The sequence below is a fragment of the Poecilia reticulata genome, chromosome 10 (assembly GCF_904066995.2).
Source record: "Poecilia reticulata chromosome 10, P_reticulata-male-v2, whole genome shotgun sequence".
In the NCBI taxonomy this organism is placed as follows: Eukaryota; Metazoa; Chordata; class Actinopteri; order Cyprinodontiformes; family Poeciliidae; genus Poecilia; species Poecilia reticulata.
This window is the reverse complement of record NC_088839.1, coordinates 8,284,394-8,310,389: the sequence shown is the minus strand read 5'-3', so window position 1 is coordinate 8,310,389 and position 25,996 is coordinate 8,284,394. Positions and strand designations below refer to the sequence as shown.

Sequence of the window (25,996 nt, the reverse complement as noted above, 5' to 3'; positions counted from 1 at the left end):
AAAAAAAAATTAAAACCAAAATTTAGATTCAGAAAATTAGAATTGAACTGATTAAAAATAGATTTTTAATGCTAAACCTTCAATGGAGTGTTGCCCCACTTATGGTTGCACTAAAAGTCTAATAAGTAGTGAAAGTGACAGTTCTGTATTTAGGCATATCGATGGAAAATTGAGTGGAAGGAAAAAAGTTTGAAAGAAAAGGATGTGAAGCCAAACCACAGACATCAGTCATTCATAAAACCATTTTATAACAGAATAATAATGTGCTTAACAGAACTTCAAAATAAGGAATTAAAACCAGGAGGGCTAAACTACATTTATCACCCAATTTCGTTATAATCCATGTAACTTATTGCATGGTTTCTATAACAATAATAACGATTATTATTATTATTATGTGGATCAAATTGTTATTACGTCTCTATTAATGACAGAAAGCCCCCAAGGGATCCTGAAATAACTTGAAATGGACAAAAATAATAAATACAAATTTGCTGGAAATTGACCAATAAAAATGAGACATTACTTTTCTTTATCATCCATTCTAAGTTTCTTATCATGATATGAAGTTTGATTCATCCTTTTAATGTTAAATTCCAAGTACTGTTTGAGAAACCCAAATGCTGTCCGTATGGTCTGAATTATTTTTACTGTTCTCTCCACTGTTTGTTCAGTTAGCATCAGTAAATATCAACACATTTTATAAATGCACTTAGTGATATATATCCGACTTCTTCATGTGTAAAGAATCACATTACAAACTGTAATGTTTTATTACTGTTTGTGGGTTCAGTCACAGCCGTACAGTCACCTAAAAAAGAAACAATAAATACTTATCACAAAATATGGTGATACAACTACAAAGTCCAAATCACCAACTCTGCTTATAATTAGTACTTTTTCATTAATATTAAGGAATTGTTGACTTAAAAAAAAGTCTGTTGCTGAAAAGTTGCTTGTCTTATTTTGAGTGCAGTAAGGTGTTTGGGTAACACTTTATTTGTTCCTAACACTGTCATAAACATAACACCTGCTATGAACATGAAGGAGTGGAGTCTTCATGAATGTTAATGACTGATGTCATGAAGTGTGATTAGGAAAATAATGACATAATGCAAAAAAAAGTTTAAAAGTGCCAACCTTACACGATTTTGTAAATAATGACACTTTAATGCAAAATTGGCACTTAATGGACTTTTAAAGCAACATTGCATTAAAAGTGTCATTATTTACCGACCGACACTTTATGACATCAGTTATAAACATCCATGAAGACTGTCATGTTCGGGTGTTATGTTTACGACAGTGTCAAAAAAAAGCGTTACCGTTGTTTGCTCTAGAAATCAGAAATACTTGGTAATATTTAATATTTCTGCAGGGTGTTTTAGGTATTTTCCCGCAGGACGGGTCAAGATGGGCTCATTCGGTAAACTGATTAAAGCCGTCGCTTATTGTTGCACTGATGTAAAAGGAGCCCAGACCAAGAACTGAGTGCATAATTTTCAGTAGCCCCTCATTTCTGATAAAAAAAAAAAAACTCTTGAAATCTTCAAACACGCCGACACAGAGGATGAGCTCATTTTATTCCCATAAGGCATCTCAGCTGTTACATCGCCTGCCTCACAACATCCACGTCGTCTCAGACAGAAAGATAGAAAAATATATGTTACAACGAAGCTTTTCAAAGTGTACATTCTTGAAAGTACTATTGAGTTACAGTTTAATAATGTAGTTATTCCCAGCCTAAAGTGACTGTACAGGACTTTTTTTTTTTTCTTCCAATAATTCAGCCAATCACTGAACAGTCTCTGCTTTTCCACGGCGGTCGGTCGTCGCCGGTTGCAGAAACTCCGTCCAGGACAGGAAACAGTCGGGAAAGAGTCTGGGCAGCAGTGAGACGTGAACTCCAGGCTTTGAGCTCCTGCAGATGTTTCAGTGACATCCTCACTCAGGCCACTCGGAGTCAGAAGAGCCCTTTTTCTTTTTTTAAATGTAATTACTAATTACTACAATTTCTTCTTCTTCTGTCGTTACCAGCATGTGTTTGCGTCGTCGACATCCTGAGATGAGAGCATGCAACTCTTTCACGTTCACAATACTCACCATGATGCGTGTGGAAACGAAAAGAACAAACATTTCACAAGAGAAAAGAATGTCAGAGAGAGTTGATATCGCTCAGCAAATTTTTCTTTTTTTTTGTTTTGTTTTGATGTGCCAAAGAATCGAGGGAAACCAGCAGCAGGTGGTTCTTGAACGCAACAGAAAAGAAAAAAGCAGCGGACTGAGTTAGAAACAAAATGCAATCCTCTCGATTGCATCTCTGTGCTTATTTACATCCAAAGAACAGCAGATGACTGGAATGCAATGTCCTTTTTTTTTTTTTTTTTTTTTTTTTTTCATCCACTTGACTTTCTGACGGCAGCGGTAAATCCCGGACCGCTCGTCGGTCGAGTCGCGTTGCGTGACGGCAGACGTCAGAGGACGTCGCCGCCAATCACGCCGAGTTCTGATAGGCACAAACACGGAGGAGGGCAGCATTGACCTGGAGGATGAAAACAGTTACTGATGATGATGATGTGGTTTTAATGTTGGGATCATGTTTACCTACATTTCTGGTCATGTGTGATCATTGTTACGCCTCGTTCTCAATGGTCATCACCGGGTTACTGGCACCTGAACACACACACATAAACACACGTAAAACACTCCAGAAACACAAGTAGAAAAAGTTGCAGAAGTATTCATCCCCCTTGAACTTTTCTACATTTTTCACTTTAAAAAAAAATCAGACAAGCATCATATGATGCATCATTTTTGTGTTGGTTTATAAAAAAAATCACAATTTATTAAAATCTTGGGCTGCAACGTCACGAAATGTGGAAGTGTTAAAGGGGTGCAAAGAATACTTTTGCAAAAATTGGTGTCCGTGGCCTTGCCCTTCTTGTCCTTGTCTCCTGCACCTTCACTCTCTGGCCAGGAGGGGGTGCTGGTGAGCAGTCGACTCTGGCTCTCTCGGAGCGGTTTGGACGGGAACTGTCGGCCCTCTGCTGCACTACAAAGACAAAAGAAAAAAACACAAACTAATAAAACTCTGTTTATAATAAAATAGTTCTGAATGCTGGGATGAAACCTAAAGTCAATTTTATTTCATTATTAGTTTTTTTTTTCTCTCGCATTTTAAGTGAAACGGTAAAACAGTCACCTTTGGCTGGCTGAGCTGGATCCAGAGGGAGACGACGGCTGCTCAGGGTCCAGATTCACCAGGCAGGTCGGGAATGAGCATCCGTCACCTAAACTGTACAGACAACACAGGAAGAAGAGCTGATACTATACATAAGAATCAAATGATCTATTTTAACTCTGGTCTTATATTTATTACTTTCACCCTCCTGGGCTGAACTTTCAAAATGGCTTATAGGGGCAGCAGCAAGTTTATAGGGAGGCGCCAAAGACTTAGGATTTTTTTTGTAATGAATGTATGCTTTACATTATAACTTATATAAAACTCATGCAATTATACGATGATACAAACACAGACATTTGAAAACTTTGACCTTAAGTTAGATCTTTATGGGACCAACATGGTTTTAAACCTGCTTATGTGTGGGCCAACCTATTAATGTGCTGTAATTTGCATAAGTTAAATGCTTTTTTGTTTTTTTCAGATAGAGCATCATAGCCCTTTCTGATAGGGCACCAAAGCCCCTGACCAGGGGCCCTTATTTTTCTGAATCCGGTCCTGCTCACTGCACAAACACGCATAGTTTACGTTCTCTTCTTATTGCATAAAGAAGGAAAGAGAGAAGCAGACAATAAAAATGTCCAGATTTATATAATAAACAAAATATATTAAGAAAACTCTGAAAAAAGTAGGTAGCATTAATGATAAAAAAAAAAAGTTATTTCTTCCTGCAGCTTACATGTGTACGAACGTAACAACAGAGTTCAGTATTTCATTTGCGGCGTTATATTCACTTCAGCTGTCGAATGCGAGAAGTTCCTGACACACTTAAATCATAGATTTAACAGCCAAAGGGAAATCTAGACCTTCTGAACGTCAGCAGTGATACAATCAGAGTATTTCTCGCTCTGTCAGCAGGAATTAGTGAGATTGTGGAGCTGCAGCCTCTGTATTGATTTACAGCGGTGATGCTGATGCTGATGCTGATGCTGATGCGGCCGCAGTGTTCCGCCGGGACCTTCAGTCGTTTGAAGCACTTTGTTAGACAGTAAGTGGCCGGACTCAGATAGCTCCAGGTCGAACACCGACTTCATTCATACATGTATAAATACATCAGTTAGACTGTATATATGTCTGAATTCCTGCAGATTGCTGACATTTAGAGAGCTGCTGTGAAAATGGGAATCTGACAGAGTGAGACTTGATAAAATGCTTTGTGAAAGTATTCTCTCCCCTTTTCATGTTTACGACCACAAACTTCACGGTGTTTTATTGAGACTTAATAAACCAACACACAGTATGTCATTTTTACCAAAATGTTTTTTTTGTTACATATTTGTTAAAACTGTCACCATGTTGTGACTGTATGAGTCAGACAGTTTGATAAAACCCTCCACCTCTTCTACTGAAGAAGTGCACCGCTCCCAGTCAGAAACAAAAAAATCAGAGCCAGGAGGAGGGACTTATCTGTGCCAATCATGCTCGTACACGTGCTGTTAATGTGCTAATGGCGGAGAAACACCTTACTGCTACAGGAAAACTGTTCATCTCCCATCATGCAGCGGGGCTACGTTATGGTGAACCAGCTGTAGCGTAGCAGAGAACAGCTCATACACTAGTGTGATTGCCAGCGCTAAGACCCTGCTCCTGTCTCTGATTGGTTCTTTCTGAGTGGCGGATTTCTGTAGAGAAGTTAGATTTTTTTTCCACACATCATCTGTCTTATATCAAATTGTTATATCATAGTAACAATTTTAATCAATATGTTAAAAAAATTATTTTTATGCAACTTTAAGTGAAAGTAAAATAGCGCCCGCGTCTAAATAAATCTTTTTCCAGACGATAATTTCAAAGCCTGATGTGCAAACTCAAATTCAGCCACAGATTCAAAGGCTGTTGAAGAATTTTTTTTTCTGTTTTTCTATTTTCTATCTGCTCTGATCAACTTGACGCTGCCGCCGCCATGTTTCACCATGACGACGTCATGTGTAGAGTGCAGTTTTAAATAAAATGCCGACCCCCCCAAATAAAATCCATTGATATCTGCATTTGTTACGTGATAAAATGTGAAAAAGTTCAAGGAGTATAAACCCTTCTGCAGGGCCCTGCTTATATGCTATGACATAAAACAGAGCGTCCACATCTGTACATTATTACACCTCAACGAGGATTATAAGGAAGAACAGGGGCAGCAGGTGCAGGATGAAAAACGCCCCTGACTCGTCTCGTCTGGCAGTTTGTAATGTGCATGCAGAGGCTCTTCACCGGCTGACAGCATAAGCTGCTCCATCTGAACACGAAATCCCCCATCTGCTCATCAAACATGAGCTTGTCTTATGAGATCACTCGGTGGGACGTTCAAGATCGCGCCGGCGGAGCGCAACGGGAGAAAACTTTGATCTGACTGCTGCGCCGAGGCTTCTGTGGAGTCGTGTGACGTTTCTGATGCAGAGGTCGATCTGGAGCGGAGCAGATCAGCAGCCAGACGGAGGGCTGACATAAAACTAAAACTATTAGCAGAGGAATGAGGTCGGGTGATCGGGGCGTTAGAGCTGGAAACAGTCTCCTTAAAGGGGCAGGATTATGCAAAATCAAATTTATATGATGTTGTTCCCTCATCAAAAACACACCTGGAGTGTCGCTTTGATTCTTTCATGCATGTTTGAGAAATCCATTAATCTCCATGGCAACCATACAGCTGTGAAAAATGCAACTATAGTATACATTTTATACTATAGTTCATTCATTTTAATTGTATTAATTTTTTGTATTTGTGTTGTTTACTTTTGTTGTTTGTGTGTTGTGCCATGTGTGTTTATATTATTATCCAGGTTACTTTCACTTTTCTTTAAAATGATGCTGGCCCAGGGCACCAAACAGTCTAGGACCGCCCCTGCACTCACACAGACTTAAAGACAAAAAAAAACAATTCACTAAACAGTCATGGTTTTGTCCTTTGGTTGGAAGCCAGAGTACCCCGGAAAAAAAAAAAAAAAAAAAGCATCACAAACATTTTTAAAACCGTTCGGCTTCAGCTGGCTGTGACGGATGAGCTCACCTGGAAAAAACGGGAACAGGCCAGTATTTGGCCTCATCCCCAAACACCTGGAGGAAGTTCTTGGTGAAACCGAGGCTGAAGCCGTTCTTGTCCGTGCCGTGACGAAACACGGGAGCACGCACGGCCTCTGAAACGGCAGACAGACAGACAGACAGAGGAGAAAAGATGAGCAAATGCATCCAGGCTCTGCTCAGACGCCCGACTGACGACGCAACTCCGGGTCAGCAGGGGGAGCCCTAACCCTCGCTCAGTGAAATTCCACTGAACCAAAGCGTCTTTGTTGCGACGTTTTGGTGGTGTGACGTTTTGCCTTTCTGGACGCCGTATCGGTGTCCGTCTCTAAGCGGCGTACGACTCTGAGCCGCGCGTCTTTGCGTGATGCTGCTGTAACACGGTCCTCTGGGTAACCCGCTCTCCTCGACGCGCCGAGACAACGCCTGCCACTGTGCTCTTCTAATGAGAATCGAAAAAAAATAAATATAAATACAGTTTAAAACTCTCCTTCATCTCCGATGCGTCGAGGAGGACGGATGTAACCGGAGGCCCTGGCCAGGGCCGGATTTAGAGGAATGGGGGCCCCTGGCCTGAAGCAGGTTTTGGTGCCCTAGCCCAAAAAATAAAATAAAAATAAAATAAGTTTACTCATGCAGTTCACAAACTGATGGATTCTTGGTTTAAAACGTCCGACTGATTGCTCCGAGTTGGTGTAAAAAGTATGTGCTATATTGTCATACATTTTCTAATATTTTAATGTTTAATTCACAAAAATTTATCAGATTCACCAACATGCTTTTTTCGTCACAAATAGTAGGAGAAAGAAAGCAGTTGATCCGACTTTAAAAAACTGAGTTCATTTGTTGCAAGTAATCAAACTAAGCTTATCCAAATAAATATATTACGTTTATGGCGTTGTCATGTTAACCAGGCGTAAATTAATTAAGTTTAACTAACTTAATTTGATTTCATATGATGAATTTTAATGTTGGAACGACTTTCTCTCTTTTCAATAAACTGTAGCTCGGAGAATAAACAGACGTTCAAATACTTTAGTTATTTTATAAATCACTGAGAGGCTCAGCACTAAAATTCATTAAAGATCTGCTGCTGCTGTCTGAACCCTCCAGACCGTTCAGGTCTTCTGGTTCTGCATCCCCAGAACCAGAAACAAACATAAAGAAGCAGCATTCAGCTTCTATGCACCACAAATCTAGAACAAACTTAAAAACACTAAGATCCTTGAAATCAAGGCTAAAACCCCTTATTTATTTAGAGTTGGTCTTTGATTAATAACTTAATCACTGATTAATGTACTTAAAGTATATTTTTTGATTATTCTTGATTTCGATTATGGCATTTGATAAATTAATGTTTGTTTCTGGTTTCATAACTGATTATTATGCAATGTTTTTATCATACAAAAAAAATTGTGCCCCCCAAAAACCTGGAGCCCTGGGCTACCGCCCCAGTCTGGCCCGGATGGTGGCTGTGGCTGAAAACAAGACACACCCAGCGTGGATCTGTTCTTGCAGACGAGCCAGCAGTGATAAATGAAGAGGGAAGCCAGGCTGACGGAGAACATGGAGGCCGAGAAGAAGAGGAACAGGATGTGGAACTTCGCCTGGGTGTCCGGGAGGCCTTTCTGGGGAGGAAGATGGAGAACGTTACCAGGAACCTGCTGGTTCTGAGGGGCAGAGGACTGGCTGGACCTACGGGAATTAGAGATTTAGTGTCCTACAGAGTCCCTGTGGAAGCCCAGCTCCAAAAGGAAAAACCTTAATTAGGAGATATTATCTTTTTAAATATGAGCAACGAAGCCATAATTAAAAGTGCCGTTATTAAAGATTTCATAGTGATTACACTGTCATGTTAATGAGTCAAAGAGTTCCCATTGAGAAGTTTATATACAACCATGCTCCTTTTTCGGTGTGGAATTAAATAAAACAACTTCACTGAAACATAGAACAAGAATTGGGTAAATAAGTTTGAAATCACAGCGCACTTTTATATTATACATACAGATTCAAATAAATACAAATCCATACCAACGTCAAGCAGAAATGGTAGAGATTTGTGTAACTTCAACTCATCCTGTCGATGCAGAGCTTCATTTTACTCAAGGTATTCAGCAAATGGCTAATTAGCTTAGCATACCTTGTGTTTAGTGCAGCCATCCTGTTAGTTGTTCGCTGGTTAGCATCTAGCAAAAGCTAAAATTAGCTTCAAGCTACCACAGCTTTACCTTTTGGCTAACATTGTGACTGAAGATGTTCGTCATTGTCCTTTATTCTTCAAATTAAGACAAACTACATCAGCATCACTGACCAGTAAGACCAGTGAGGATTAGAGAAGCAATGAGCATCACAGTCTAAGTCACTTTAAACACACGGCATCACTCAGTTCAAGCTAAATAAGGCTGGCATGCAAGCTACTATTTAGCATGTGCTAATTATCCATACGCATGATATTAGTTTTAAATTACTACCTATTTATGTAAAAAATAAATCAACATGTAATATGCTAGTCTTTTTTTTACCACTTCCAAGCTTATTGTTAATAATTATGACTGGCTACTGTTTTAAACCAGTAATTAATAATATAATAATAGACTGTGATATCTAAAGTGTACGTTCATGATTAGAGCTCAGCATCTGAGAGCTTTGACAGTATTTAATAAAAACGATAAGTAATAATTGTGAGATGCAATCTCATAGTTATAGCTTGCTTTATAATTTGTTGTTTTTTTTTATTCCTTTAAATTGGTGTTGAAAATGGGCTTCCATAGAGTTCTTTACACAGCGACAGACAAGTTTGGTTCCCCTGAACAGAATCTGTTTAGCTGTCGAGCAAAACTATGAGCCGTTTCTGACGGGCCGTCCTGCCCTTTGCTGTCAGCTGGAACAGGCACCTCCATCTATTTTCCAGATGGCGTGATGCTCCCTTCCAAACTCTGCAGGTATCCGGTGAAAACCCCCGTCTTCCTCTAGCAGAGAGAAGTTCTCAATGTCACTGACTGCAGCACAGCAACAAACCGCAGCTCAAACAGAAAGCTAAAAAAAAACACAAGCCAAATATTTCAGGGGGAGCTCAAACTTTTGCGTGCCACTGTTTCCAGTTTCTAATTTAGTGCATCGCTAACGAGCTGCGTGGTTCGTACCAGGTACTCTCTCAGACGGAAATGGGCTCTACCTCCAGCCTTGTTGAAAAGATCAAACATCACATTGTGAAACAAAACAACACAGTACACTCTGCTGTTGTTTTATACGTTTTATGGGATGAATGTGCCGATTTGTCTGTACTTACTGTCCAGAACTTGATGAAGTACTGGAGATCTGTGGCGGTAATAAAAAGGCAGTAAAGCAGAGAGTAGGCCAGGAACAGCATGAAGAATTTGTAGTTGGAGAATCCCACACAGTTGTTGACCCTGCAGACAGACGGTGAAGAAAGGTCGTTAGGGTTTACCCGGACGCTTAAACATCCTCGAACGAGACGCTAAGCAACACATTTGTTAGCCTGTCGACGTTTCAGTTTATCCTGCTGGATTATTTGCTGGTTGGAGAGCAAACAAAGTTTCATCTGAACAAACGATTTGATTAAAAACTCAGCAGAGAGCAAATCATGTTCATGTTGAACTCAGCTTGGATTTCTTCCCCTCTGCAGACATTATAATAATAGCAGCGTGTTTACAAAAGTATCGATACGCCTTTTCCACATTTTGTCTGGTCGCACTCACAAGACACGTCAAGTTTCTTGCCACAGATTCTCATTTGGATTTAGGTGTGGACTTTGACTGGGCCATTCTGTGGCTTTATGACCGGTGTTGTTGTCCTGCTGCTTGTTTGCTTCCAGGGTCGCCCTGCGTTTTGCTCCATCTTTACTCCTTTCAACTCTGAGGAAACGTTTTTACCACAAGTTTTCAAATTTGGGGATGTTGTGTTCATGTTTCAGTGTTTTTGGCCAAAATGTTATTTTCTGAACACAATTTCTTCTTCTTCTTCCACATGTTTCCCCCACTTGTGTGACTCGTTGAAAACTGTGATTCTTGTGACTGTCTTCTTGCTAAATGTGAGATTTTTGTGGCTCTGTTACCTTTTCACAACTTGTGGAGTTGTTTTTTTCTCTCTAACAAATCTTTAAGAAGAGCTGGATTTACATTGGAGTGAAATTATTAGCCTCCATTTTGGTTTAATGTTGTTGAATGGTGTCAGAGAACAGGGTGTTGGATATTAAAGAACATCACAATTTAGAATTTTATGTGTAAAGAAAAAAAAGGAATAATGCATCTTTTCCTCACAAATTACAGCTATGTACTATTTTGTGATTTTCTTTCACATTAAAAACCAACAAGATATATTGAAGTTTGCAGTTGCCAGTGGCGCCCACAATTGATGGGCGAGGGGGGACCATGGCCCCTTCTTGAAAAATGTCGGCCACCCCGCTGGTATTAATAAAAATTTGACAGTATTATTAGATACTGTCAAATCGGCACAGTTATAATTGACTAGTTTTTGGAAAATATGGGGGAAAAAATATATGGATTTTGGACTGAAGCAAATGTTCTGATAGGGCGAAGAGAAGGGGAATTAGGAAGTAGCAGTATAAGGAGATTGAATACCCGCAGGTGTCTCAATTTAGCCAAAATACGACATGAGCAATTATGCTGAGGTAAAATGAAAACGAAACATAAAACCCGACAAATAAATCCATAAAATAAAAAATATAACTGTATATGTGTACACATACATTTATACATAGTTTTTTATTCTTTTGTTTTTAGCCTTCCCTCCCTAAAAATTTTTCTGGCTTGGTCTCATCACCCTTATAAAACATTTCCTAGAGCCGCCACTGGCAGTTGCCATGTGACAAACTGTGGAAAAGCTCCAGGGGTGTGAACACTTTCACAAGGCTCTGCGTTCACCGTTACGGAAAGCCCCTGCTAGTCCAAACGCAAACGGAAAGTGACGTTCAATAAATAGTTTTGTTTACATAGGCATCGGGGCGACGGCGCGGTACGTACCAGGGGCAGTGGTGATCCATCTTCAGGATGCATCTGCAACACAGCACGAGTCGACATCAGTGTAATTAAATTAGACTCCTCCTGTCAGCATGCTATCGCGCTATATTGTTATATGATCTGTGCTGCAGAGGTGCGGGGGAGGCGTACTTATCGCAGACTGAACAATGGTGGCATCGATCAGGCTTCAGCAGATGGCAGCGGTCACAGAAACGAATCGCTGAGGAGACACAGTCAGTTCAATCACTCAGTAATCAGCCGCCGCCGCCTCTCTTAGCACTTGACCCAAAGAGGCTGAGCCGGGCCAGGCTGCGTATTTTTTTGGCAGTAACGGAACCCCGTAAGGCTCATTCGTGGAGCGTGTCGTTACCTCCGGAGTTGGTGCGCGTGTAGATGGGCAGATCCTTGGCTATTCTCCTCAGGATCTCCTGCTGGGACTCTCCGCGATCTTCGCGCTCCAGCAGCTCCTTGTCAGAGTGGGACAGCTGAAACTACGTGGGGCAGAGGGGAGAGACAAAGCTCAGCTCTCTGACCCGCTTGTGCCACAAGCGCAGCGTCAGCTGGACATTACTGACAAGAAAAAGATATATGTGACTGAACAGTGGAAGCAAAGAACCGAGATGATAATAACAGGAGAGAATTCTTTAAGATGGGCGAAACCTCCACTGATCGATCAATTACGTCTCATAAAGAAGAATCTCATATGTGAGCCGAGGCAGCGGTGGGATGTGTTCATGTGCTCACTCTGCGGTCAAAATCACAGCCATTAAAGTGCAGCAGCTTCAGGCGCTCCTACCAGGAAGCATTATTGGTCTAAACGGAGCGCTCAATCACATGAGAGCGGGGGAGCTGTAGCCGCTTCCTGCAGCGTTTCATCATCCCGACCGGACGCACTCACCTCCTTCAGGGGGTTCATGGGTTTGGTGAAGATGGTCTGCCAGTACGCCCACACGAACATGATGAAGATGGCATGGTAGGCCAGCAGGTAGACGACTGAAAGCAGACCGACAGGAACAACAGTCTGTCTGTGTGTGTGTGTGTGTGTGTGGCCGTGTTCACAGTGGGAATTTCTACAGTGTTGCCACATCTTCTGCTTCATGAGAGAAACCTCAGTTATTACACAGTTATTAGCATTCAATGCCTGGTATTCATGGTTTACTGTAGAACTCAGCCGTACCACTTATAGATGGCTAAAAGATAGGTTATATGTTACCCATGCAGCTATAAATCCTTTATAAATTATTAATGACTGTTTATTATGCCTTATTTAAGGGTGAGAAGGAGAGTATAAGTTAAAGAATTATGTTTACAAGGTAATCCAAAATGTTTAACAATTCTATATAGATTATATTAGTGAACTGACTTGGCTCACTATTACCTTGGCAAGAAACAGGTAGATTTTGTCTCCTTCTCACCTTTAATTAATGCAAAATAGATATGTATGAATGGTTTATAAAGTGTTTAGAGATTAATTAATAACATACCTAAAAACTATTTAAAAGCCATCTATTATTGTCAAGCCAACTCAGCATTCGATAAAAGAATTACTTCAGTTGATAATATAAACAGCTTTCAGATGTTTTTTGGGGAGATTTATTTTTTTTATTTTTTGCAGTGATTTGACCATAGTTTAATTATTGTATTTATAATAGTATGGAACTAAATTGGGGCCAAAAACTTTGCTCTCTTTTTAAAAAATTCAAACCAAAAAAAGTATCTTAAACTTAAATAAGACTTAAGTTTAAGTTCTAAATTTGAAAAGTAGTTTTGAACTTCTTTTCCCCCACTTTGTTATTTAGTTTGATTCTTTTTCTGTTTCAAAATAATTTCTCAGCAACAAGTTCTTTCAATTTCAAACAAATTAAAATTGGGTGCAAACTTTATGGCCCCAATTTAGCTCGATACAGGTCAGAAGGTTAAGTATGCTGAATAAACTGGTTATATAAGGGGGAAAAGAAACATCTGAAAGCCAAGCTGAAAAACAAATGTTCAGAATAGCCAGAATTTTTTTACAGCTGTTCGGCCTCTTCACCGTATTTAAAAAGTAAAATTATGGCAACCACAGCTGCCGTATTTTACTGTAAATTAGAGACATTTTTTTTTGTTAGTTTTTTACAGGGTACCATCTGGTGTTGAATTCCAATCAAACCTTCAATCAAATCAGAATTATAGTTTGAGCAAAACTAATCAAATTAGCAGTAACAAAATAGGGAGATTTTTTTAAAGATGTTTCAAAGATACATTTTGTTTTTTTTTAGTGCATGTTGCTGTTTGTTCTATGAAGTTCTCACAAAAATCTCTGTAACATGACAAAATAAGGAAATGTCCACAGGGTGTGAATACTTTGGGAAGGCATCATCATACCTAAAGCTTTATTGTGACTAAACGCCCGAAAAAAGAAAACAGGTGATCCAACCTAAATATGTTGCAATAACTGGTCACAAGTGACAAAATTAAGTCAAGCCAAGTCAATTTATGAAATTGTCAATGTAAATAAAATATGTTTGATAAATTTAATTCAATTAGCTGTGACCAAATACTACGTTATATTTGAAGCTGGAGCTCCGCTCTCAATTTTTCGACTGGGAGAATATTGTCTTGTAGATCTCTTACCCTTCTCTCCTGTGTCCTCGATGGATTCTGGAAAACAAACCATTAAAAAAAGACAGTCAGCATGAGGAAATATGCAGTGGGTGAGCGCAGCGCTGCTGGAGGAAAAGTCAAGCATTTTGACTTCAGAGCGGTGGAAGTGAATAAACGCTGAGCTGGTGGAGCCTTCGGTTCCTGAGCTCAGTATGGTCAGACACAAAATCAATATGCAACATGCTGGTCAGTTCGACTCACTGAGTCTCTCGGAAAATGTGCCTCTAATATCATTCCTTTAGAAAACCCAGCAGACGCGCAAACGCCTCGTTTGGTGGAGAGCTGTAGGAGGAATGGTGAACGCAGTTAATCGAGTACATCGTCGGCCCTCTGCAGCCAACGTGGAAACGAAAGAAAACGTGTGTGAGGCTAACGCGGTCAATATCATCTAAAATCAACTCTTTTTAGCTTTAAATCACATTATAATATTATTCCCCCATCAAAAATATACCTGGAATGTTTTGTTTCTTTCATGCTTGTTTGAGAAAGCCTTTAATCTCCATGGCTACCACTCAGCTGTGCAAAACGCCTGGTTAGACCTAGCCCCGCCTTTGAAGACAAAGCTCCTCCTCCTTCAGAGCTTCCCTCTCAACAGAGCAGCCCTCTCACGCGACTCCTGCACTCAGCTCCTTCAGACTAGCCAGCAGCAGTTAGCAAACACCTGATGGAACTTCACATCTCATTATAGGAGCTACTTCTCAATGCAACACCGGTAAAAACACTTCTTAAAGGGTTAATAGAGGAGTTAAGCTGTGACCCTGCGGGCGGAGTTTCAGAACGAGCAGAAGCATCTTAAAGAGACAGAGGCCCAATCTCAAGGTGTTAAATTACAAAGCCAAATTTCATTTAGGCAATATTTTAGATAGTATTTTTATAACAATCGAAGTTAATATACTTGATTGTGCTATAAAGTGGCACCATGTGCCTGGAAAACATACAATGCCACAATCCTTTAAAGGCATGTTATATTGACATGTCTGTAAAAGCGATAGAAATACATTCTGGGTTTTTTATTTTATCTCCGACAACCAAATTTCCACCTGATGTAGGTGCTCGGTTCAAAGGCTGATGCTGTTTGGTATCGTTTGACGGAAAATGGGTCAACCGCAGATTTATGGAGGCGAGTTATGCAAACCAGACAATGGGATTAAGTGATCGGAGGAGCATCAGCTGATGATACTTTCACACAACCGACTCTGTGTGTCCTGTCTTCTGCTGAGTGAGACGGGGGGCCCCGGAGCAGCTGCTTGTTGTGTGACCTGAATGCATCACAATTTCAGTCTTGTGACGAGGCATGCGAAGGAAACGCGGTTTACAGAAGAAAAAAATGAAAAAAAAACAAAGCCTGCTGATGGAGGGTTTATTTTGGATTTCCCTCCAGCGCTCATTGATCTGTCATAAAGGGTTGATTCTGTGAAGAAGGTTAATATTTCGGGAACAAGCTGTCGGAACATCCTCTCCTCTCTCATTAGACCGTCTCCATTTCATCCCCTCCACCCCACTTTTTTTTTTTTTTTTTGACTTTTCTTCCACGCGCTCTGACTTCTTGCTGCCAAATGGAGCGCGAGCGAGACATCCTAGAAAACCATCACTATCCGGGACAACCCAGTAAACTCAGGAAGCCCGGTACGAGCGGGCGCGCGCGCAGGAAAGCCATTAGGGGTCCGGCTTTTTGCCAGCAGATAATGCTGATTGTGTCTGTGCTGGTGGATATAAATTTGGACGGTGGGTGCGGGGTGAGCACACGAGCCTGAAGCTTTCACTGTAAGACTTTAAGCTGGTGATGATGAAGTGGCAGAGGGAGAATCAGATGGTCTAATCCGTTTCTTATATCCTGTCACGCTGCACCGGTCGACAAAGTGCGCCTCACTGGTTTATTGTCCTGCGGTCTGTGTTTTTACAACAGCATGTAAAAACTGCAGATGCTAGCACATGACTGTCATCACGTAATGAAGGCGGTAATTGAATGTTGGGGCTTTTTAGCTAACATTAAGCACTACTAATGTAACTATTAATCGAAAGCACGCTGTTCAATAACCGTTAAAATCTTTAGAAAGTAAAATAAATATCACCACGCTCGCTTTGATCATTGGCGGGGAAAGCTAACGAGTCTTCCTGTTCCACGTTAGGCTGAGCGATGAATTGATTTTATTGATTAATCAAATTTTTGTTGTTTGAAGATTATTTTTTTTCTTATTGGGGAAAAATCTGGATTTTTTTTTTTTTTTCCACCATTGAAATTCTTGGGCTTCCATAATCAAGAATGACGTCAGCAAACCCAGAACCGCCATCTTGTTTTACAGATTCTATGTTTATTTGGACTTGAATATTAGGGTCAGGCTAAGATTTTCTTTCTTTCTTTCTTTCTTTCTTTCTTTCTTTCTTTCTTTCTTTCTTTCTTTCTTTCTTTCTTTCTTTCTTTCTTTCTTTCTTTCTTTCTTTCTTTCTTTCTTTCTTTCTTTCTTTCTTTCTTTCTTTTTCAATTACAAGAAAAAATACATATTACAAGAATACAGTCGTAATAAATTTGCAATTTTATGAGAACTCCAACATGAAAAATAACAAACAACAAACAATTAAAACTAGGAATTAGGCATTTTGTAAAGTTATACTTTGGTATAAATATACATATATGTAAGTATACTTTGGTCCATATGATCCTTAACAGAAAATCCTGATCTCTTAACCCATTAGCATCAACTTATGGCTAATATCAGGAATTTGAGACATCTGAGCAAACAACTGTGTCTGTTTTGAAAAAAGAACCACACTGACTGATCTCAATGTATCGAAGCTTTTTTTCCCTCATCATAAGTCTTATAATTTTGTTGTTTTACTATATTATTGTAATTAATCAAAAATTCTCGTTGTCCGACCTTAATACGCCTTCAAACAACTCTCAGAAGAGATGATTTTTCAAAAAAGCCACATTTTGAAAATATTTTCTGACATTTTTTTTCTCTTAGAAAAGAAAGCTGGAAAAGAAAAACAGATTAAAATCGGAAGCCAGACCTCATTGAACAGCTTCGCATTTTGTCACATCCCAACTACAAACGGACTGAGCCGACCTTCATCTGAAGCACGAGCCTCACACAGCGCGAAGCTTGGTGGTGGCAGCGTCATGCTGTGGGGCAGCTTTTCTTCAGACGTGACAACTGATCATGACGCGCTCTACGAGTGTGAACTTTATGGAAGGGTGGAAAAAAAAAAGTCCGTTGTTCAAAGAAGCTGCACAAAAGGGTTAGGGTTACCCGAACCTCTAAGTGTACATTAGTATTAAATACAACTAAACTACATTTTCCTCGTTCTTTTTCCTTCCTCTATCACAATGTCCCAAATCCAACCTGAAAATGAGCATGTGGTCTGAGGACGGTAACAGACACAAAGAAACATCGCCATGCAGAATATAAATCCAAAGCTCTGGAAATACAATATCCTATGAAAGATAGCATCAAGCTAGTTCTTTATGGCTGTGATAACAGAACTATGACAACTGAGATTTGCACATTTGTCTCAAGCCATGTAGTAAGCAATATGTGGAGGAAGGTGAGAGAGAAATAGCTTGAACGTAAGCAAAGTGGTGGTTGTATCATGCTGTGGGGACGTTTCAGGAGCGCCGGTAAGAGCTAAGAGGTAAATGCTGCAAAAGAAGTAGGTTCACCTTAAAATTCACCTTACAGTATGAAAACAACACCAACCACACAGCCAGAAACACGACAAGTCAGGGATCTGTTGTAAAAAATAAAAATCTTGGACACACTTTTCAGATTTTTATCTACAAAAGTTTTTGATGACATTTAATCCCCTCCCTTACACGTCGCTATCAGATGCTACTTTCTGTGGGTCTATGAAAGTAAAAACCACAGTAAAGCACATTGAAGGTTGTGGTTGAAATGTGACAAACAGCTCAAAGGGGCTGAAAACTTTTTCCAGGCACAATTTTTAACCTTGAACAGACATTAAAATATTCATTTCGAGGCTTAAGACTAAAGATGGACCAGAATTGTACTCAAAGGTACAAATATTGTTGATCTTAACTTTACATTTTAATTAACTGTTAAAGGCCCTTCTATAGACGAGTGTTGTGAATTACCTACGGCTATGTTCACTGTGACATACATAAACATACTATCTGTCAATATCAAATAAACAACAAAATAAATAAAACACTTAAAGGACATATTAAATGTCAATTGACTGACTTTCATTACAGTATTATTGCTATTAAGACCCATCCCCTGTTGGGTTCCAGGGGACCTAGCAGCTTTGTTTGCTTCTGCCTTGGCCCCAGTTTGCGTCTGCACCATTAAAAGAGAAAAACCAAACAGTCTCGGACCCAAAACAAAAATGAAACCCGTTTCCCCCCCTCAATAACAAAAGAGACAAAACACCAGACAGAGGTATTCCCCTTTCTACATCCCCCACACACATCCTCATAGTACCCAGACAGCCGGCTCTTACCTATGCAAAGCTGCAAGACATAGGCGTAGTAGGACCACGCCACTATGAGGGCGATGAACAGGACCGGGATCCAGTAGAGGACTCTCTGACAGCCCCGCTTGATGCTCCGTGGACCCGACGGCGCCATGGTCTACGACGAGTCGATCATCGTACCGTGCTCATTCGCGTGCTGCTCTTCTTCTCCCGCGGCGCGTGTCTCCTGCTTCTTCTCGTAGGAGCCGTCACTGCATCGTAGTGTGATCACCAGTCTCACCGGGAGCTCAGTCGCAACGTCCCCGCCGGGCTCCTCTGATGCCTCTCTGCCGCACCGCCCCCCTCCTCTCCCTCTCTCTCTCTTCCTCTCTCTCTCCTACTACGGATAAGACGATATCAGACGGCTTGCCGCGCGCATTCTCACACATAAACACGCGCACGCGCGCAGACAGACGCAAGTCTGACTGAGAGCCAGCGCCGCGCGACACGTTGCCATGACGTCCACGGGATGCTGCAAGCCTGGCACATTTTTTTGCGCGCGCAGGAGATAGGTTCAATGAGTTCAGACTGGATATATACGCACACACACGCGCGCGCACACACACACACACACACGTATTGGACCAGATCGTCCGGTCGTAGTGAAGGCAGCCACCTCCCATCATGCCCCGCGTTTTCACCGTTTAATATTTATTAGAAGCAGTCTCCTTCCTACGTTATCAAACATCTGCTTTAAATACAATTTCCGTGTTTGCTAAATATTTTGTGGTCAAGATATTTAGCCGGATTCTGGCCTCTTCTCATTCGACCCAAGAACGTTCGTCTCGTTAATCGGTAGGTTACTGGTTCGAGTCAAGCATCCTATAATAAACCATCCATCCATTTTCTTTACACCCTTGTCCCTCGGTGGGGTCGGGAGGGTTGCTGGTGCCCATCTCCAGCTAACGTTCCGGGCGAGAGGCGGGGTTCACCCTGGACAGGTCGCCAGTCTGTCGCAGGGCAACACAGAGACACACAGGACACACAACCATGCACACACACTCACACTAGGGGCAATTTGGAGAGGCCAATTAACCTGACAGTCATGTTTTTGGACTGTGGGAGGAAACCAGAGTACCCGGAGAAAACCCACGCATGCACAGGGAGAACATGCAAACTCCATGCAGAAAGACCGGGGCTGGGAATCACCATCTGGTCTGGAGTGTGAACTGGAGCTAATGCCGTTGATTATAAGGTTTTACATCACACATCTGAAAATTGATTGGGTACTTTCTTAAAAATTACATCATGATTATCCTTTTTTTATTGCATGCAATTTTAATAAATAGTAAAAGATTATTAAGGCACTTAAAAATGCATACATATTCATTCATATTTTGTTCACTTAAAGTATACTTTTATTTAATATATTAAAAGTGTATTTTGGTAAAATTATGTTTAAGTGTCTTTAAAGTACTAATTTCGAAATTGGTACAAGTGTATTTTTAGTATACTTCCGATATACTTATAGGTAGTACACTTAAAAATTAGTATACTTAAAGTGTACTTTCACAAATTTAACCCTCTGATGCGTGAGTGACTGACTAAACAGTCTTCAGTGAGTGGGTCATTTTTGACCCGGGTTACAAACAATTTGTTTTTATGCTACTTTTGTCATTTTGATTCAAAATAATGTTTTGTATAATACTTTCTACTGTGTTTTATTTCACACAAGAGTTATTTCATGTTTAAAATATTTTCATTTTTCCCTTTTTAAATTTTAGAACAATTTGTAGAACATTTCTGACAATTTGTAGAATAGTTTTAAAACAAAATGACAACAGTAGCAATTTTACAACAACAATGATGAAATGTCAATAATGGACCATGTTAACATCCATTATGTGTGTGTGTGTGTGTGGGCATGGGGGGGGGGGGGTACGATAAAGCACGTTTCCTGAAACTAGCTAGCTAGCTAACCAAGCTAGCTAACATTGGTGAACAAGATCCTGAGATACTTGAACTCCTCCACTTGAGGTAGGACTTCCTCCCCAACCCAGAGAAGACACTCTATACTTTTCTGGCTCATTTATTTCTATAGCTATAAAATTTTATTTTATTTATTGAAATGATAAAAGAAAGAACCTTGAACACATTGATCAACAGGTTTTGTATGTCATTCAACACATTCTCTCTCGTGCTATTCTCATCCAGGGTGTCAGACACACACAGACACATAGACACAAATAATACACATGTACAATAAAATATAGGTGGTAATGTTAGCTAGTGGGTTAGATAACTAGTGTTGGCTAACTTTGAAGAAAGCCAATATGTTGATTTGTGACAATAACGCTGTCAGAGTACTCATGATTGACACACACAAACACATTTGTAAGATAAAAAATAAAGATAGTACTACTTATATGTAAGAGTTCCTGCTGTGTAAAATAATATTATTCAGGGGTGACACTTAGGTCTCAGTGTGTTTGGTTCACAAAAAATTTTTTTTTCTGAGAGTTACAGTTAGTAAGAAACAAAGATTCCCATTAAACTCCATAGGAAATGAATGCGGGTCATTTTGGACCCACTAACGGAAGAATGGGGTAGTAACATAAAACATGCTATTTCTTAAAATGTATAAAAGGTAAATTAAAAATTTGAATTGCATGATATCAGTAACATGTTTCTTGAGGAATACCTGGAATATGAAGTGATGAAAACTTTTCATTACAAAGATATTGCTAAAAGATGACCTCACCGGGTCAAAAAGGACCCAGTTACGCATCAGAGGGTTTAGTATGTTTGAAGTATACTAAAGTATACTTTTTTTTCACCTGGGTCATCATGGAAAATGCTGAAAATAGTATCACATGCCAATTTTGACTTCTTGTAAGCCCCTGTAAATCATTACACGGTTTTCTCAAATCTCTGCAGTGGATTTTAACTCGGCCAACGGGACTTTATTCTGCAAGCACCAACCTATTCATTCACCATCTTTTTTTTAAAGCAAACAAGTCTTTCTGAGCCCCTCAGTCCTAGAGACCTACTTTATCTGCTGCGCAGCAAACAGTCTGGGCTGAAACCATCACTTTTGACAATTTCAGGTCAGCCGAAAGTGTGGCGTTTCTCCTAAAGCTCATTGACTCGAATGTTATTTTTAGCTTTGATTTGACAGCAAGTGTGTGTGTTTGTCTGTCTCAGCAGGGTTTCTGTAGGTTTTATTAACTCAAATTTAAGACCTTTATGAGTGGAACTTAATACGTATATCCTCAAGAAAATGTACGAACTTCGTCCAGCCAACTGGCAATGAGTGCTAGCTGTTTACTAGCTGGCTAGCTAGCTAGGTTATATTAGCATTGAGTCACAGAACGCAATCAAGATGTCCAAGTGTCTGGCAGAAAAGTCCCATGAGAAACAAAATACATAAACAAAATTAAATAGTCACATCAAGGCTGCAAAAACACAAATAATTTTGGTGTAGTTTCTAGTGCATATATTTTAATACACCAGAAATAATATAAAAACTAACTTGCAAATAACTTGTCAGAAAAATATAGGAGCTTGTACTAAGTTAATAATTCCTTAAAGTATCAGAAAAAATACATATTATTCCATTGACAGATTATTTCACTTTATATACATGCATTATATATATATATATATATATATATATATATATATATATATATATATATATATATATATATATATAAAAAATAAAAATTCCCTTCTCACCCTCCGCGGGTGGTCTGTTTCATCCTCTGAGCTCGGGTCCTCTACCAGAGGCCTGGGAGCTTGAGGGTTCTGCGCAGTATCTTGGCTGTGCCTAGAACTGCACATTTCTGGACTGAGATGTCTGATGTTGTTCCTGGGATCTGTTTGAGCCACTGCTCCAGTTTGGGGGTGACTGCCCCGAGGGCCCCGATGACCACAGGCACCACTGTGGTCTTCACCTTCCAGGTCTTTTCCAGTTCCTCCCTGAGGCCCTGGTACTTCTCCAATTTCTCATGCTCCTTTTTCCTGATGTTGTAGTCACTTGGTATTGCTACATCCACCACAACGGCTTTCCTCTGTTCTTTATCCACCACCACAATGTCCGGTTGGTTCGCCATTACCATCTTGTCTGTCTGGATCTGGAAGTCCCACAGGATCTTAGCTCGGTCATTCTCCACCACTTTTGGGGGTGTTCCCCACTTTGATCTCGGGGCTTCCAGTCCATATTCTGCACAGATGTTCCTGTACACTATGCCCACCACTTGGTTATGTCGTTCCATGTACGCTTTCCCTGCCAGCATCTTGCACCCTGCTATTATGTGCTGGACTGTCTCAGGGGCCTCCTTGCACAACCTACACCTTGGGTCTTCTCTGGTGTGGTAGATCTGAGCCTCTATTGCTCTGGTGTTCACTTAAAGTAATATATATATATATATATATATATATATATATATATATATATATATATATATATATATATATATATATATATATATAAGTATATATATATATATATATATATATATATATATATACATATATATATATATATATATATATATATATATATATATATATATATATATATATATATATATATATATATATATATATATATATATATATATATATATATATATATATATATATATATATATATATGTACTTATATGTACTTATACAGCTCTAAGGATGAAAGATTAACATACTAATATATTGATATTTTCATTATTGTTGCAATTATTATTACTAAGAATAATGATAATTATAAGCAAATTAAAAATGTTTCCATCATCCATCTATTATCTAATGTGCACAAAATCTTTTTGTACTGTGTGAGGAAGCCGGAGCACCCGGAGAGAATCCACTCATGCACATGGAGAACATGGAAACCCCATGCATAAAGAACTCAGGCCGGGATTCAAACCCAAGACTTTACTGCTGCAAGGCAACAGTGCTACCAACTCTGCAGCCCTGATGTTTTATTTTTGATATTTTATTCATGAAATGTATTTTTTATTGACACCTAAGGAGAATTTAGAGACCAGTTGACTTAACAGTCCATGAATTCAGACTGTGGTCAGGAAGCCAGAGCACCAGAGAACAAAGGAAGGGATTGTTGATTTCAGGAGGAACAGGATCAAATCAAACTCCATTTACATCATGGGAGAAGAAGTGGAGGTGGTTGAATATAAACACTTCAGTGTTCATCTAGACAACAGTCTGGACCGAGACGCAACAGTGAAGTCAGTGGACAGCTCCTCACCTCTCTTCACCCGAGTGTCCAAGACATGCCGCCGCAGATCTGATGATACGATGACAAAGTTGATCATCGAACTGCGCCCTAAGGCATCCATTTGTGCATTTGGCACCAGGACGCCCTTAGGCCTGGACATGGTGTTCGTTATGGATAATCCGTGACGAACACAGAAGTCCAACAATAGAACACCACTCGAGTTCAGATTGGGGGGGCTGTTCCTCCCAACTACACCCCTCCAAGTCTCACACAGCAAATTTGGAAGTGTTCCATCAGCTCCTACAGAGTTAAAATGAATTGGGGGATTATTGATGGCCAGTAGTTTCTGGGGGGAAAAAATTATAATTGCTCTATTGGCTTTTATTTGGTAGTATATTGACAAACGGTGGGTAATGAGAGAAGGGGAAGACCGGAAAGCGAACCCACAACAGCCACATTAAAAACTAGAGCCTTCATATGAGAGTTGTGCTTAACCCCTGCGTCACCACAGCATACCCTGCCAGTAGAATTTTAAAACTCAGATTTCTATGTTGTTCTTTTCTTTACACTGTTCTGTGTTAGATTAACACATTTATAGTGTTAACTTTTGACAATATACACTAGTTTTTGGGTCAATTAACACTGAAGTGTAATTGATTTCAACTACTGTGAGTGTTGACTATCACAAATAACACTTTCAAAAGTGTAACTTCTACTCCATTCAGTGTTGACCTATATAGACACTTTAAGAGTGTTGAATTTAAGACATTAGATGCTACAAAAACACCAGCACCATTTGTAGAATATAATTTACTTTTATTTCAAAACATCAAACAGCACTGACAGCAATATACAACAAAGGTCATACATTCATGGTACTTTGCACTGAAGGTGAAGTGTGCTTTGAAAGTTCATTGGAAGCGGCCATGGATGGTCTTGTGGTCACTGATAGTGAAGTGTCTTTGGTGCTGCTCTTGTTTTCGCCAACATGAAGGAGGAAGACTTCCAGCTGGAAGGAAAAACAGGAAATATAGCAGAAACATTAGGATAATAAATATTTTTAAAAAGTAGTGTGAGCAAAACTAATCAGACTCACCTGTGTGCGTCACCGTCATAGTCATTCAAATTACTCTGCCACCTGGTTTACAAGACAAAGCATAAAAAAGTCAGAAATAATTACTAAAGAAATTAGTCAGCTTATAGAAAAAAATTTGGACAGCATTAAAAGTCGTGCCAACCTGTCTGAAAAAATGTGTTGGAGTCATCATAACAGGCTTCAGTCACCAACATGACACACAGACAAGGAGAAAACATTTTGTCAGTTTTTAGATGTGCCACAGGTACAAAACACCAGAGTCAAATGGCTCAATTGCCTCCTCACTGTGTAAGATACGTTCTCCAGAGTCTTGCTAATTAACTAATTATTGTATTCAGGTGTGGTGCAGCAGCGGCACATCTAAATGTTGCAGGACAGTGGCCCTCCAGGACTCGAGTTTGACACCTGTGGCTTAGATCAAGCCAACGCTGCAGCACAGCCACTCCCCCATTTTGCAGTCTACAGCCAAAAACGTAAAGAAAACGACCTCCGCAGCTAAATAATGCTAATTCAAATGGCCTCCAGATTTTCCTGGCAGTTTCAATGTTAGGTTAAGATAATAAACAGTCGTATATACCGTGATATCCAAACAAATATATGTACGTTAATCGAACTGTTTATATGAATCAATACTCGTGTAAACGGAAAAATAATGCCTCCATAAAAATAGTCAAAAACGTGATCATTTTTAACATGAAACTTACCTTGTTATAATAAGCTCCAGACAAGACGCCATACTGCTGCCTCCACTCCTCAGCCAAACATGTGACACAGTAGCGGAACAATACGGCGTCGGCCGGGGGGCGGGGCTAATCACGGGGCCCAAATAATAAAGCTCATGATAATTTAACCTTACAACGTGGACATGCCCGCAACAGCGGAGCTAACACGTTTCATCACCACAGAGAGCGACTATGTCATTTTGAAATCCATCTGACATGAAGTTCAACAAGCCAAGAACAGAAGGCTACTGGTCACTAATGACGAAACAGCACAAATTCAAAACGTGTTAACGTTCCGTAGCTCTAGATAGTTTGCCATTTGTTGCCAAGTGACTGATAATGACGTTGGTGACAAGCTTTACCCAGAATGCACCTGGAGAAAATAAGGACTATTCATTTGTAGTTTTGTGTGTCATAAAGTTAAATATAAGAGTGAAAATAAAGCCCGTCATGTGGCACAACATTTTATTCAATATTTTACCCTCACTATGTCACTAAAATCAGTCAGTCTGGTAAGGTTTTCGCAACCATGAGTCAACAATGGAGCACCCTATTATATATGCTATCTAAATCAACACCAGACCAAGTGTTAAGTTAGAAATCAACACTGAGCTATATTGCTTTTTGTTTAACTCTTTG

The 25,996-nt window shown here is 39.9% G+C and overlaps 1 protein-coding gene across 8 annotated transcripts; it reads right to left on the bottom strand.

Annotated features, from left to right (window-relative positions):
* Positions 1-1,564: 1,564 nt before the first annotated feature.
* On the bottom strand, positions 1,565-18,853 carry zdhhc2 (zDHHC palmitoyltransferase 2). Of its 8 annotated transcripts, none has more exons than XM_081612055.1 (14): positions 18,355-18,853; positions 13,864-13,890; positions 12,149-12,243; positions 11,621-11,741; positions 11,401-11,470; positions 11,254-11,286; positions 9,540-9,660; positions 9,394-9,432; positions 7,746-7,878; positions 6,240-6,366; positions 3,203-3,295; positions 2,907-3,052; positions 2,609-2,673; positions 1,565-2,562 (listed from the first exon to the last, which is right to left on the bottom strand). In XM_081612055.1, the coding sequence occupies exons 1-13, from the start codon at positions 18,479-18,481 to the stop codon at positions 2,633-2,635; spliced, it is 1,173 nt and encodes a 390-aa protein (XP_081468181.1). In that variant the 5' UTR covers positions 18,482-18,853; the 3' UTR covers positions 1,565-2,562; positions 2,609-2,632. The 8 variants fall into 8 exon arrangements, with proteins under 8 accessions (XP_081468181.1, XP_081468183.1, XP_017162686.1 ...); XM_081612057.1 differs by having other exon boundaries at positions 2,961-3,052; positions 18,355-18,851; XM_017307197.2 differs by having other exon boundaries at positions 1,565-2,542; positions 18,355-18,850.
* Between the last annotated feature and the right edge of the window lie 7,143 nt (positions 18,854-25,996).

What these genes read in the sequence shown, in the direction of transcription:
- zdhhc2 (XM_081612055.1), bottom strand. Translation starts at nt 18,481, where the DNA reads ATGGCGCCGTCGGGTCCACGGAGCATCAAGCGGGGCTGTCAGAGAGTC. An exon ending in CGAGGACACAGGAGAGAAGG is followed by an intron (nt 12,244 to 13,863) that starts GTAAGAGATCTA and finishes GTCTGCTTTCAG; the next exon opens with TCGTCTACCTGCTGGCCTAC. An exon ending in GGACACCAATTTTTGCAAAA is followed by an intron (nt 2,674 to 2,906) that starts GTATTCTTTGCA and finishes GTGTGTGTTCAG; the next exon opens with GTGCCAGTAACCCGGTGATG.